At 38.1% G+C, this 15,928-nt stretch overlaps 1 protein-coding gene across 13 annotated transcripts in view; it reads right to left on the bottom strand.

The window, feature by feature from the left end:
• The window catches only part of MYBPC1 (myosin binding protein C1), a 107,197-nt gene that overhangs the window by 20,149 nt on the left and 71,120 nt on the right, over positions 1–15,928 (bottom strand). For 8 of the 13 annotated variants that reach the window (XM_074271378.1, XM_074271382.1, XM_074271377.1 and 5 more), the window contains 8 exons: positions 15,642–15,748; positions 13,169–13,302; positions 11,827–11,986; positions 10,681–10,785; positions 9,861–10,049; positions 5,858–5,992; positions 1,815–1,868; positions 249–416 (listed from right to left, as the gene is read on the bottom strand). In XM_074271378.1, the coding sequence (XP_074127479.1) occupies positions 249–416; positions 1,815–1,868; positions 5,858–5,992; positions 9,861–10,049; positions 10,681–10,785; positions 11,827–11,986; positions 13,169–13,302; positions 15,642–15,748 (1,052 nt within the window). The remainder of the gene's footprint in view (positions 1–248; positions 417–1,814; positions 1,869–5,857; positions 5,993–9,860; positions 10,050–10,680; positions 10,786–11,826; positions 11,987–13,168; positions 13,303–15,641; positions 15,749–15,928) is intronic. The other 5 variants (XM_074271384.1, XM_074271379.1, XM_074271386.1 and 2 more) reach the window with 1 other exon arrangement.

The raw sequence follows: 15,928 nt of genomic DNA, 5'->3' as shown, positions 1-15,928 counted from the left end.
TTTTTTCTCTGAGTATTATGCTATATGCTGACTTCCAGTCCATTGAAAAACCCAGATCTTTTTCATTCAGGACTAGTGTTCTTTCAACTTGAATAAACATGGATGGATGGTTCTTTGACTTCTATCTAACTCCTGGGAATCATTAGTAAATCGCATTTAAGGAGATTTAATGAGAAGATTCAATATGGTGAAAGGGAAGGAACAGGGGATGGGACAGTGCAGAAATAAAAAAAAATGTTATAACTTACCAATAATTTCCTTGACTAAGATTGGTTGTCCGTAATATTTAGGTTCACTGGCACCAGCAGCATTCACAGCTTTTACTCTCACGAAGATTTTTGCATCCGTTGGAAGACCAGTTATGGTGAATTTAGTTTTGTCGGTCAGTTCTGTGTTGGCCACTATCCAGTCCTCCGCTATTAAGCAAAAAAGAAAGGAAAAAGAAGGGAAAATTCTCCAGTTATTCTCATGTACTATTTAACCTGAAACCTTAAGACAGTAGAAACTCAAAATTGTATTTCATTATCAATAATGAAATTGGGGCATGAGACTTTGGGTTCAAATTCAAGAGAAAATGACTAGATGTTTTTTCACAATTTAACAGAAAATGCCATCAAATTTGTTTAATTTGGGGATCTCAAATAAATAGTTAACAGGAAATTCTGTGATTTCTGAATACCCTCTAAGTTTTTGACTGTAGAATATTAATATGCAATCTAGGCTTCAAGAGCAGAAAGTAAGCTCTGTGAAGGCAATGGCTATTTTGTTGTTGTCTTTATATTCCCAGCATATGTACAGTGCCTTGCACACAGTAGTCACTTAATAAATGCCTGATGAGTTTTTATTGCATTGGTGTGAGAAAAATTTCCAAGTCCCTCTGGGATTTGGCAGATGGTCACTGAGAATTAATATATCTAAAAAATTAGTATCTCAGGCCAACATGGTACCTTATTTAGGCTGACTCTTGGGAGATTGAGACAGAACCTAAAACCAGTCCTGTCTTCAATGTTTGTCCAGTTTAGTAGGTCCTGCCAGAACTGCTGCTTGGCTAACATAATCCTTGATGACCTTAGAGTCAAGTCTACCACACCAGAAGGGGATATTATGTACCTAGAGTGTGTTCCAATAATTGTCTCTTTGTGGCTCAATAATAGCCGATAAAAGCTTTCTACTTAGCCATTTGTATTCATAAAAATTCCCAAAGCAATAAAAAGTCCTAATATGGATGATGAAGGTATCAACATAACTTAGTTATAAATAGTTATGTACATTTCATCTCTACAATTTAATCATTGAGATTCAGATATTAGGGTAGGGAACCAGATTGAAGACTGATGTATGTCTGAGGAAAAAATTTTATCCATTGGTCAGAAAGCTAATTTGTTATTTATTATAATTCACCTTTAAAGCTAGATAGGACCTTAGAGATTTCCAAGGCTAGGTGAGATGTTCCCTGCCTAAGGTCACCCAGTTAGAAAGTTAGATTTGAACCCAAAGCCCAAACATTTTGAGGTTCCCCTGTTCCATCCTTCATCCCACCCCCCAGCACTGGCCCATCCTTATCCACAGGATGCGGGCTAGGTAAGGATGGTTACAGACATTCTAGTGTCTATACAGTTATGTTTCCATTGGCTGCACAAGGATTGGGTTGGGAAGACTTAGTCCCCTAAACTTTTCCTCTGACTTGTAAGGGCTTCTTTAGGTGGGGATGACAAAGAGAGGGTCAGTTAACCTCACTATTAGCCATGAGATATTCCCAAGTATCTATACCATAGAATAAAAAAGAAGCTTTATACTTTCATGGAATACTGTACCTGAGAGATCATACGCAGCCTCCCCCTTTTCATCAGACTCTTTTGCCGATGTACCTTGTAAGAGGTCATCATTAAAATTAATCCAAGACACCCACTTTCACACAAAGAGGAGTATTGTATCAGTAGTTAGCATTCTCTGTTAGTAAGTAATGCAAAGTGTGCAAAGATATCCATCTTCAGGATAGTGGTCAGGAGAGAGACACCAACAAGTTTCTAGTAGAGTTCTTCTGAGGTCAAGTCTCCTATCCAGTGGGTGACCCCTCAGGCTTGCCTACTCATGGCCATGCTGAGCCCAAGGCCCCAGTCCCAGTGAAGAAGGGGAAGAGAGACAGAAAAGTAAAGAGCTGAAGATGGGAGACTGAGGTACCTCCAAGTGTACAGAGGAAGACATAAGAAGGTCATCAATAGACTGAAGGGGAAGAGGGATCCAAGTCAGGGGAGGATGAGTCTCCCCAGCCTCCCCAGCCATTATTTGTAATCCCATGTTCATCTCTATTTTTTTATTCTAGATCTTCCCTTGTATTCTGTATCAATAATAATGATAATAATAATAATAATAAATAATGATAGGGAAAACAGATTGGAACTGGTATTTCAATCACATAAAGACCTTCTAGGTAAGGAACTGACATATCAGTGTAGGTTTGCCATCTGCAGGTTTTAGGCTCTGCCTACAGCACTGGGAAGTTGTGACTTGGTCAGTCACACAATCTGTGCATCAGAGACTGGACTTAGATCCTTGCTTTGAGGCTGAGTCTCTATCCACTATCCCACACTGCCTCTCAATAAGAATTGGACTGAACATTCATAGAGTGCTTTAAAGTTTGCAAAGTGTACAGGCGTCTCTTTGAAAATACAGATTTCAGGGAAGGAGAGACCTCCTTGGTCTTGGTACAGAGGCTGAGCCCATGGGAGATCTATTCTTTTCCCTGGTCTGAAACTCCCTGCCTGAACTCCTAGCCCTCTCTTCTTTCTAGGGCTGCCAGGGGGCCAATAGGTGGTCATGGGAAAATAATACAGGCTCATGGCAATGCCCCTCCAGCTCCCTAAGGACCACAGTCCTCCTTCTGTGGCTTCTCCAAGGATTCTCTCAGATCCCAGTGTCAAAGAGTTAAGCTATAGGCCTTCCTTTGTATCCCACCATTTAATAATGACACAGGACCTCTAGTTTTATGGAATTAATGTTGGAGCCTTAAAAGGACCGGACAGCACCCCAGATTATATAGCAAGCAGTTGTTGGCTGCCCTTGGCCAGGGATTCTCTTGTTGAGCTGATTCCCAAGGAAGCAACTGAATTCTCAGTTCTTATGTTCCAGTTGGGAGGATGGAAAAAGGATGCTTTAACTGGTGGCCCGTAGACCTGAGGAGATGAGGATTATGAGGAAAAGGGAATATGGCTCTAAAGGGGAGGAGGATCCAGAGACAAGGATTTTCTGCAGTTGAGACAGAGAAATAAAGTCCTAAAAGAAAGAGATCGTACCAACTGCCTATTTAGTGGGTCTTTTAGATTCTTGATGGCCAGAAAAAAGAGGGAATCAAATGAAGAGAGAGTGAAAATAAAGACTGAAAAGAAAACAAAGGGGAAATGGTAAAGTTAACAATAAATGGCAGGGGAGAAAGGAACAAGAGGAAGTAGAATCGAAATGAAGCATGAAGAAGAAGGGATATTAAAATCCCCAATCCACTTTAAAGAAGAAGAAGAAAGTGTTGGGAGTAGGTGGGTGGTGAGAAAAGGGAATGAATGCCATATAATACAGACAGGGAGACCATAAACAACGGAAAGAGGAAAAAGAAAACGTGTAGAAGAAAGACTAAAATACAACAGGCATAAACAATAGAAAGGCAGAGCCAGAAATAACACACCATCTTATAAAGAAAGGTTTCTCTTATAGAATAAAATCTGACATTTCCCAAAAAGCATTAAAACATTATAGAAAAAATTAGTTTGGAGGAACACAGCCATTGAGAGACTGAAGAACAGGGCAGCCAAATAGAGAACGAAAAGACCACAGGAAGAAAATAGAAAGATAAAGACGTTAAATTTTCAAAGACAGCTGATTCCAAAGTCATGTTATGGGGGGCAAAGTAGATACATCATAATGACTGTGTACATATACATATGTATATATGGGCATATATATGCATATGTATCTACACAGATCACACGCAAAATTATGTAAAATACATTCCATTGTATTTTATCTAAAGGTGGGTAACATCAAAATGACAGCCAGCTATCATTTTGTGGCATCTTCTTACATTTTAAACCTATCGGAAAGAAAAGAGTAAAGAATTTGCTCTGTTTCATACAACACAAACATTGATGTGGTCAATGGCCACATCAGACATAAGACTGAACAATTCTGTACGGTTAATTGTTGACATTATTATTAATGGGGGAGGAGGAAGTTTGGGGTTATCTGAAATGCTGTAAGAATTGGAATTTCAGTACGAAAACCCTCAAGAAATCAGGTCACCCAAAGCATCTCGTGAACATTTACAAAGTGATGGTGGCTTGGGGTGCGGGATGGGGTATTCTAAGCTGTGGCCTCCCACCCTTCTTGGACACTTTCCCGTAGTTTCCCCCCATTCATTCAGGATGACATCTTCGATTTGGAAGATCTCAGGGTGATAAGCACATGGCAGCTGAAACCAGAGTGTCTGTGACTTCATCTCCTTTCCATCTGTTCTTGCATCCTGACCAGAGATGACAGTTTCCAGGGGATGGGGATTTCTTCATGAAGTTTCTGAGCACAAGACTTTTCTTTTCTGTAAATCTCTATCCAACCCCCCGCCCCGAATCTTTGAATCCAAAATCCTTCTCATCTGATGGGTTTTAAGATTCTTGGGTCCAGGAACCATTCAAAGAAGGTGAATTTTAAACATGGTGAGAGGGAATCTCATTTCTTCTGTTTCTGTGGAAAAGTTAGCAGGCTTCTCTGAGGAGATACTTACCTAAGATCTCCTAGAATGAAGATGGAAGCTAGAAGGAGGCTAGATTTGCTTACCCATCTTTAACTGTGGGACCCCCTTGACTGATGTACTTGACTTTCATGTCTGTATCTTTGACGCTTGACAAAGATTCAGTCAAGAAATAAGGAGGTCTTACTTCTGTACCGTACCTCTTAGGAAATGCTGTGGTTTGTGTTTTTCCAATCATTTGTCACTGTGGTCCTTGCCTCTTAGTTCTGTGTTCCTCTCTTTCCCCATCCTTCCCACCTCCTGGCTCCTTCTCTCTCCCTTCCTGTTCTTAATGGTGATTTCTATGTCCAAGTCATGGACTGTCACAGGACTGTCAACTTCACATAATGAGAAAGAACTTTAAAAAAAAATTGTTCTTTTTATTTCCTTATGTTTGTTTATTCTATGAAGGGCAGGGGAAGCTCAGCTCAGTGTGAAGTCTCTGCACATGAGTCAATGGCTCAACAGCTTGGTGTATTACTAAGGGTGGATAGTCAGGCTAATATATCTCATCTCTTAGGTCATAAATTTAGAGCTGAAGAGCCTTGAAGGTAAACCAGTCCAATCTCTTCATTTTACAGGTGAGAAAACTGAGGCTCAAAGAAAAGAATGACTTGCCCAAGGTCACACAGGTAGTAAGTAGCAGAAATAGGATTCAAATCCAGGCCATTTATTTCTAAATCCAAAGCTCTTTCCATAGTTCATTGTAGGATTGTTAAATCCATTTATCCTAAACAAATACTGGTTATCTTGTGGAAGAACCAATTCCATTAATAAAAGGACTATGAGTCCCAAAGTTGTGTTTTAGTGATTTTTGTGTGTCTTAGTAGAGATGCTTGCTAGGAAAAGGCTTAGTGGGGGGTGTCAGCTAACCAGTATACGAGGGCTAATTAAGATACACCCTAGAGGCACTAAATTTTATTCCTGATCACTTGTTTTGTTTTGTTCTTAAGAAGGTCAGTCTTGTTTTTAGTGTGAAAGAGATGACTTCCCAAGGAAGGGACAAAACATGGTGAGAAATGTCTCCTCAATGATTGCTGTTGTTGTAAGCCCTAGAAAGATACCTTGGTAATTGTTACTTACTTCCTTCAAAGCAATACTCTACTACATAGCCATCTAAACCTGCTGCACCAATCTGGTCTGGGGGTCTCCATTTCATCGTCACCGCGCTGTCAGTTACGGAGTCAATAGCCAGAAGAGTAGGTGGGCTGGTTACAGCTTTAAAAAGGAAAAGAAAGGGAAAAAATAAGACATAAGAGATCAGAGAACCACAGGATTTTTTTTTTTTTTTATCAGAAGACACTTTACCTGGTCCACCTCTTTCCTACTGGAAAGAAATCCCCAAAAAATTATACCTGAGAAGTGCTCATCCAACTTCTGCTTGCAGGTCTATAATGGGGAAGACTAAAAACCATTTTGTACAAGATTTGTCCACAGTGGACAAAAATGGAGGCTTTCTCCAGCCTCCACTACTCTCTGAGGCTGACCATTCCATTTGTGAGCAGCTGTGATTTTTGGGCCCATTTTCCCAACACAACACCCAAGTTTGCCTCTTGGTAACTCCTCCAATTACTCTTGGCCCTGGGGTCAAACAGAACAAGTCTGATCCCCCTTCCATATGCCAAGTCTTCTAATACTTGTAGATAGTTGTAGATAATTAGCATATCCCCTCTCATTCCTTCTATCAAGTCTAAATACATCCAGTTACTTTAACCAGTCCTCAAAAGGCTATAATATCAAGGTTTTCCCCATTCTGGATGCCATTGTAAATTTGTTTTTCAAGGTCTTCAATGTCTTCCCTAAACTGTAGTGCCCGGGATTAAATATAATCCTCTAGAAATGTTCTGACCAAAGCATAAATGGCAGGGGACTATAATTTCCTGATTCATGAAAAAAGAGATTCCTTTGAAATATAATTCTTACAAGTTCCTACAAAGAATTGGCAAGAGCACAAAGGGAAATGAAGGCCTGGGGAGGATATGATTGCTGTGCTGAGATATTTCAAAGGCCCTCATGTTTAAGAGAGACCAGAGCTGTTTTGCTTGGCACTGGAGGAGAAAAGTAGGATAAATGGGTAGAAAGTAGAGGGAAGTCGATTCCAGCTCAGTTTGAGGAAGTCTATTGAATGGACTAAATTGGGAAGTAGTAAGCGAAGCCAGATCATCCCTGTCTCTGTCTTATGTCTCAGGGAGAGTTTGAATTAGATAATCTATCAGGTCCTTTCCAACTCTAAGCACAAATGCCAGGGAGGTTTCTTGTCTCTCTCCTGATTGTTCCCACTTCATTTCATTAACTAGGAAGCTAGATTCTGGAAATTAGGGATTTTAGGGATTCATAGGAAACTTCACTAAGAGATCCATGTGCAGACATTTTTATTCATCAAAAGATTTCCAGCTTCCCAAGAGAAGGAAATCAGGAGCAGTTAGGTGGCCCAGTGGATAGAGCACCAGCCCTGAATTCAGGAGGACCTGAGTTCAAATCTGATCTCTGACACTTAACACTTCCTAGCTGTGTGACCCTGGGCAAGTCACTTAACCCCAGCCTCAGGAAAAAAAGAAAAAAAAAAGAGAAGGAAATCATACTTCTTTTACATCTTATACAACCTTGGGCACAGTGATAGAATACTTCTATACATTAAAGACCAAAAATTTTTTGTTATAGAACTTTTTTTTTTCACCAATGCAGATAGTAACCTTCAATCAATTATAGTCTTATAGAGTTTCCGACTTGCCCAAGATCATAGAACTAAAAAATGTTAGAAGTCTACTTGACTTCAAGTCTAGCATTATACGTATAATTTTATTCCCTTCCCCTCCTCTCTCTTCCTAGTATGACCTTTATTTTTCTGAAATTAGCTTATTGATTGTATTTCGTATCTTTAGGACAAAAGTTCTTTAAAAATCATTTCTTATTGGTATGACTTTCACAGAAAAAATTCTTTTCCACTTCAGATTTTACTGTTTTGTCTGTTATACATATCCTGGATCCTCCATTGGTACCCAATGTGTCAGATATGGGAGATGACTGGTGTATTATGAATTGGGAAATGTGTGTGTGTGCGTGTAAATTTGAATTTCACAATAACCTTATAAAATCAGGAGAGGATATTTTACAGATATAGGAAATTTTATATTTTTAAAATGTTATACACGAGGAGGCAGGCTTAGAGAGATTAATTATGGTGTCATAATAAGTATTCAAAAGTGGGTTTGAACCCAAGTCTGCCAGATTCAAGATTCAGCCATCTAATCACTGCATAGTGTTATTTTTCATAATGCAAAATTCAAAAAAGTTTGAAGTGAGCTAAATTTGAAGCATCTCTTGATTGGATACAATGTTTGCCCTATTTTGCTCAGTAGGATTATTGCTTTTTGGATGATATGCAACTTTAGTTCTTTTTTGTAAACTGGTATTTCACAGTTGGTCATCTAGCAATACTAGAAGAATACTGGAATATTGCAGTGGTGCTTTCACTGACATTAATAAAGACAATGATTTACTATAAAAATCTTGGCAGTTCTTTTCTATTTTTCAACTCTATTGTTCTCCCTATTTCATTCTCAATTGCTCTCAGAATGATGTGACTTAATTATAATTAGGTCTTTCACTAACTTTAATAAATTTGTCTTTTCTTCTACTGATTTACTTCTGCCGTCTACCTCAATAAGATTTTACAAATGAGTTAAAAACTAAAGTAGTGTGGCCACTTCTATATCTTTCTGACTGGCAAAGAGATCAATTATTTGATGGTTTATGGGTTCTTTTAGTCTCCCAAAGATAACTGATTTGTATCAGTTGAGTTTCCTTAGGAAATGATCATAATCCTAAAAAAAATCCCATTTTTCTTTGCCATTGGATAGTTTAAATTGGTTGAGCTGGAGCTTTTAAAATTATGCATGAAATCGTGTCCTTTGTATTCTTCTAATTTGTTATCAGTTTTGATTCTTGCTCTAACAAGTCATGGCAGTTTAGTATCGCAGTGCACAAAGCGCCAGGCTTGAGTTCAAATCTATCCTCAGACACTTAATAGCTGTGTGACATTGATAAGTCCCTTAACTCAGTTTCCTTATGTGTAAAAGGAGCGGGAGAAGGCAATGGCAAACCATTTAGTTTCTCTGTCAAGAAAATACCAAATGGAGTCAATGAAGAGTCAGATACAATTGAGAAATGACAAAACAACTAACAAATCAATGATTTTATCTGTTTCTTGTATTTAATTGGTTGGTTTAATAATTATAAGTATCTTATTTTTGTGTTTAATTGATTGCAATTAATTTTAATTAATTAAACTTAGACTTAATTTTATATTTAACTGAGAGTTTTAATAATTATGCATTTCTTAAGCCTCAGAGTAGTTGCATGCATTTTTACATTTTTATAAATTTACATAACTGATCACAATTTACTAAATTACATTAATACTTAATTTTATATCCTGATCTTTGAGTGAAAGGTTTAATAACCCTGAAGAATTTTTCCAGGATTTTCTTCAGTTGCTGAAAAGTGGAAGAAAATAAAGTTTCTTTCTCAAGTAATTGAAGCTCTCAGTGTCATTCCTTCCTGGTCATGTGTTCATTTAGTCCTAGAATTGGACTCCTACAAAGGATCATTGAAAGAAGGTCTGGTGATTCACGGACTATTTGCACTATTCAGTGGGGGATATGGAAAATTATTAGGCCTGTTTTTGGAGGCCACATAATACTTGGGTTTGACTCTTACATCCTAATCTCAACCATAAGTAAAGTATTCAACCTTCTTAAACCTCAGCTTTCTCCTTTGTAAAATGGGGATAACAATAATACCCAATTTACAAGATTGTTATGAGGACCAAAGATAGGGTCTTGGAAATCCTTTGGAAACCTTAAAGTTCTAAGTCAATGCAAAAGCTGTTATTATTCAAATCCTTCTATGTGTTCTTGATCACTTCTATGGATACTTACACCAGAAAGTATTCTATTAGCCTTCCATGACCCAGCTTTGCTACCCCTTCTATTTTATGAAGATGTCAGAATTTTAAATAACTTATTCCATAGACTCATTCCCCCCAGCAGGAAATTATCTCAAAGACAGGTCCCACTTTACTCACCCAAGGGAACGAAAGGCTTGGAGGGCATGCTGGGCTTGGAGATGCCAATGGCATTAACAGCAAATATCCGCACTTCATAGGCAACACCTTCAATCATTTTCTTGGGCTCAAATGTTGTCTCTTTGATGAGATCAAAATTCAGCCTCATCCACCTAGAGCTCTGTTTTTTTTTCCTTTCAATAAAGTATCCTAGAGAAAGAACAATACGGAGTTACAGTTCCCCTCTCCAGACTGAAATACGGGCACAAAGACAGCTTTTTGGAAGACAGATTTTTCTCTACAAATGAAGCACAGAATCATGAGTCTTTTATTTTAAAGCTAGATGAATCACAAAGCAAGTGACCGACCATCTAGTGGGGAGGGGCTAAGGAAAGTGTGGAGATAAAGGTAACGGAATATTATTTGTCAGGAGAAATTCAGATAAGCGCAGGAATGGATGCAGAGAAAAATAAGAAAGTCCAAGACAATAGGCACAATGACTACAATAATTCGAATAAAAATCAAATAAAAGATTAATTACAATTAATAATTTTAGTTTCAGTTCATCCTCAGATAATAGAATTATAATAAGCATTGTGTCTATACTTGAAATTTTTCCAGCTTAGTGAGATATTATGCTCTACCAGCATGACCTTCAAGAACCCAGAATCACCCTTGTTCCATAGGGAGGTACCAGAGAAAGACTTGGGATGGAAAACAGTGTTATCTTAAGTTGTATAACACCTTCTATGTGATGACTTTTAAATGCCTCTCTGAGGTGATATCCACAAAGAATACCCAGTTCTTCGATAATTCTATCCATTTCCCATAAGGCATTTACCTAGGATAGGGGACCCGCCGTCATTTGTGGGGGGCTCCCAGTTCATAATGCACCAATCATCTCCCACATCTGACACGTTAGGTGCCAATGGAGGATCCGGGATATCTATGAGACAAAACGAGAAAAAATCTTAAGTGAAGAGGAACTTTTTTCTGTGAACGTCACACTAATAAGAAATGTTTTTTTAAAGAACTTTTGTCATAGGGGATATGAAAGGCAATCAATAAGCTGACTTCAGTAAAAATAAAAGCCATAGTAAATAAGAAGAAAGGGGAGAGGAAAGAAAACTCAAGAGAAAAGGAGAGAGATAAAATAACAGAAAAGTTGGAGCCCTTTACTTTCTCTCTTTCCCTTCCGAACTCTTCCAAGCCTACCCCCTCTCCCACAGTACTCCATACATTTTCTTTCTCTGCTCTTCCCCAGCTCCATTCCATTTCTCTGGCTCCAAATGGATTCAGGATAGCCACCCTGAGGCACTCATGGCAGTTACCATTACAAAACCGCCTGAGATAAAGATGCTAGAATTAATTAAATCTGTAGAAACCAAGCTATTTATTTGAATTATTATTATTATTATTATTATTATTATTATTATTATTTTATATAGACCAGTACTTCACTGGCATAGAAATTCCCTCCATTGATAGATATAGATAAGTCATTTGTTTTAGAATACCAAGAGGCTTTGTGACTTTCTCAGAGTTGCATTTGTTAAAGAGGGGCAGCTGGATGGCCCAGGGGATAGAGTGCTGGTCCTGGAATTAGACAGACTAATTTTGCTGAGCTCAAATCTGACTTCAGAAACTTACTAATTGTGTGACCAAGTGACTTAATTCTATTTCTCTTATTTTACTCTTCTGGAAATGGCAAACCCCTTGACTATCTTTGCCAAGAAAACCCCAAATAGAATCAAGATCAGACATGACTGAAAAATGACTGAAAAACAACACTTTGTCAGAGAGGACTTGAATGCAGGACTTCTTGGTTCCAAGTCTGGCTCTCTATCCCCCTTTTGCCATGAAAGCACATTTCTTACAAACAACCACAATTTTATTGCCAAGACCCATTCGATATTCTCAGAGAGCAAATGGCACCCACCAGAAATGACCAAGTTACTTAAGTTCTGCTGGATCCTGGAGAACTTACCAACCACCTTGATCTTGATGCTTGCGTGTGCCTCTCCTGCTTCATTCTTGAGATTGATGTTGTAGACCCCAGAATCTTCTCTTTCAGCTACATCAATGACCAAGGTGCTACTATCGGGATAGGATTCTGATCGTATCCGACCTCCCCCTTCTGCAATAGCCTATGCAGAAAGTGCAGAAATAAAATGGTGACTCCACTGAAGAGAGGGAGCAATTTTGTACTGTCTCTGTTCTTCATTGGAGGGGTTTGGGGGGTGTCTACCTTTTAGATGGAAAAATATATATGTATTTTTCTATTATATATATATATTTTTTCTCTCTGTATATATTTCTATATATTTTTTCTCTCTCTTTATATATATATATATATATATTTTTTTTTTTTCTACTTCCCCTGATCATTAACTGAAATTCAACATTTCCTTAAATTACTTAAAAAAAAAAGATTCCAAGAAATTGTGTGCAAACTTTGCCAGACTGACTGCTAGAGGGGCTCCAACACAGACAAATCAAGGTCACTGCCATTGGGAGAAGGGAGGAGGAGTTTAAGGACCATCAGCTGGGAGTGTGGCCATACTTTGAAAGGCTGGAAAGGAAAAGTTCAGAAATCCACCAAATATTAAGTTCAATAAACCCTGTTTTCTGTGGAATTCAGAGCTGGAAGGGATTTAAGAGATCTGTATTATACATCAGAGGCATCCAGTCCAATCCACAGGGGTGGGGCTTTATTCCTAATGGATCTGCTCCCCCATGAGGAAGAACTCTTTCTTCTGGGGGTTTAAGTGAGGAACTCATCCTGGTTGTAATACCTTTAGTTTGTCAGAATGAATTATGCTCCAAAAGGCAAATCTTTATCATAATCTAAGGAGTGAGGAAGCAGGAGCAAAGAAAATCCATGTGAAATCCATGGACAATTAAAATTTCAGGAGCTAAGTTGGCATTTGATAAACACTTATTAACTGATCACATTAAAATGAAACCATGCCATTTTTAATTCATAATCTAAATTTTCTTCAGCTATTTTTCAAAGCACAATTACTAAAAAAAAATGTCACTGAATAGAATAATATCACTTTTCTCTTCCCTGAGTTATCTTACTTCCCCAGAAGGAATTCATCTACCAAATATTGACTGCACAAATTTGAAGACACAGATGTGTTGAAATTAATTTAAATGTAATTTAATTTAAATGTTATTTATTTAAATGTAATTTAATTTAAATGCTATTTATTTAAATGTAATTTAATTAAATGTTAATTTAAATCAGGGAAGTTTCCTTGATTGGATTGACATTCCATGGGAAACGCTTAATAAAAGGTTAGTTTGTAAAAAATGGGATATACCTTGTCTGCCCTGCTCCACATAACCTTGGGGGCCGGCTCTCCACTGACTGGGATCTCAAGGCGAAGTTTGCTTCCAGCAATGACGGTGACAGTGTTGTCAGCATCCAGACCATCCAGGTAGATCTTAGGAGGATCTGGATATCAGATGTAGTTATTAATATCACATTATCCTTTCTAGATTGAGAGGACTGGGTTCAAATCCTATCTCTGATACTTGTGACTTATATGACCTTGAACACATCCCTTCATCTCCCTGGATCTGTTTCCTCTTCTGTGAAGTGAGGGAGCTGGACTCAATGGCCCCAATTCTAGTTCTGGGATCCTGTGATGGGTGCACCATGAGGCGTACTAGCATCCATACCAATGAACTCCCAATCCATCCATTTATCTAATACATGCAAGCCACTGTATGAAGTATCATTTGAAATACAAAGGTGAATAAGACATGCTTCTTATGGAATTAAGACATAGTCCTTGAAAGAACGCTAAATTAGGGCTTGGTAGCCCTAAACTCAACATCCATCTCTACCTCCTGATTATTTTTACCACTTCTTAACTTCTTCTCTAAACCTCAGTTTCCTTATCTGTAAAATGAAGATATTAATGATGATAATAATAGCTATTTTACATGTCTCATGTGATTATGAGAATCAGAAGAGGTAATGGATAATGATGGAGAGCAGATTGGGGAATACCAATGGAGGGAGAAACAGAAGCTACATAATCATGTGAATAAATCGTGGGTTTAGGAAAGGGATCACAAAGCAGGCTTGTTGTGATGAGACACTTCAATTGTCCCATCTTTTTCTGATGTGCTCTCTCTGGTACCAGACAAAAGCAGCCAATAAATTAGTGAGCTACTTTTAAGATACTTTTATTCTTGATACTCTGTAATCGCTTCTGACCACAAAGTTGCTGAAGAAGACATAACCATTCAATCTTACAAGACTTGGAAGGAAAGCTGGACACAGCTTGATCAGCACCCAAGTTTGGATTTTAAGGACTTAGATAAAGGTTAGATAGGATTGTATGGTTCAAAATTCCGGGGATGTTAGTTCAGGCAGGATGTGAAGTTATCAAGAAGGAAATTCTGAAGACATAAACCAAATTCTAATGAGAAAGGGAAGGCAAAGTTCTCTTAAGAGACTGAAGTGCACACATAATTAGCTCTTAGACAAATGAGGTATAAAAAAGATGTTTAAAAAATGGAAGGAGGGGGCAACTAGGTGGTGCAGTGGATAGAGCACCAGCCCTGAAGTCAGGAGGACATGAGTTCAAATCTGGTCACTTCCTGGCTGTATGACCCTGGGCAAGTCACTAAACCACAATTGTTTCAGAAAAAAAAAAAAGGGAAGGAGGGCAGGTAATGGAGGAAAGGAGAAGAAGGAATATTGAGATCATCAAATCTAATCCCCCTCATTTTACACATGAGGAAACTGAGTCATAGGGAGCAAAAATGACTTGAAAGAGGTCACACAAATAATAAATAATACGACCAGAATTGGAATGTAGGTTTCTCTGATTCAGAATCACATACCACAGCAAAGAAAGATTTTGAAGAGCAAAGTAGAAAGGGAGGGCAGAGAATAGTAACTGCAGGTAGGTTAAGGTTGAGTCTATCATGGGAGTTGGTGGTGGTTCAATGGTGGAAGCAGCAGATTCCCTCCCCTCCCCCAAGATAATCCCACACTGAAGAGACAGAACAGAGACATGGAGATATAGTCAGGGAATGGCAAGTAATTACCTAGACTAGTATTTAGGGTATGTGAAGGGGATGATAAAAGATGAGGCTAGAATGGTAAAATAGGACAAAATACAGAGCACCTGACTGAGTCTAATCAATTTGTACTTAACTTGGTAAGCAATAGGGAGCTATTGAAGAAATATGAGCTGGAGAGTGATGTTTAATCTAACATCTCTTGCTGTGATATTTAAACTAATTTGGAGGGAGGAAAAGAGCAGAGGTACAGAAAACAATCAGGTGCCTATTGTGAGCGTTGAGGCAAGAGATAACAAGAAATTCAATTACAGTGATGGCAAGGGGAATGGAAAGCAAAGAATACACATAACAAACATTGGATCTAACAAGCTTGGATAGACAGGAATTAGTGACTGAATGAGGGGATTGAGGAAGAATGAATGAATAGAGCAGTTATCATGTGCTTATTATGGGTAAAGCACTGGGGAAACATGAAAAAAATAAGATAATTCCCATTCTCAAGGGGCTCACATTTGAATGGAAGAGGGAAGAGTCAAAGATCTGAAGTTCATCATTGTCAACTTCTTTGTGCCTGACTAGATTTATCTATCTATAGATATCTCTATCTATGGATTAATCTATAGATGATAGATGCATATCTATCTATCTATCTATATTGCCTTTAATTTTCACATAATACAAAACACTTTTATATTCTAAAGTAGAAAGAGAAATCACCTCTAGAGACAGAAGTAGCACACTTTATGTACTCACCTATAACGTGAACTTTGGCGGTCAACGGAATATTGTAGGCGTCAGGTGTAAATACGTATTCACCTTCATCCTCAATGAGAGCATTGGCTATCACTAATTTGTGGATTCTATGAAAAGAGAAACATTCACTCATTCAACAACCATTTATTTGTATCCTCGATGAGATGGAGGAGCTCCACACCATCAGCTTTGACATAAGTTTCCTATTTAGTCCCTGTTTATTAAATACCTTCTTTAGACAAGATCCTGAGGTAGGTATTGGCTTGTATGTTTATCAAGATAGAAAA

The sequence above is a fragment of the Sminthopsis crassicaudata genome, chromosome 5, assembly GCF_048593235.1.
Source record: "Sminthopsis crassicaudata isolate SCR6 chromosome 5, ASM4859323v1, whole genome shotgun sequence".
NCBI classification, from domain to species: domain Eukaryota; kingdom Metazoa; phylum Chordata; class Mammalia; order Dasyuromorphia; family Dasyuridae; genus Sminthopsis; species Sminthopsis crassicaudata.
The sequence above is the reverse complement of the archived record's forward strand: the minus strand, read 5'-3'. Positions and strand labels throughout refer to the sequence as shown.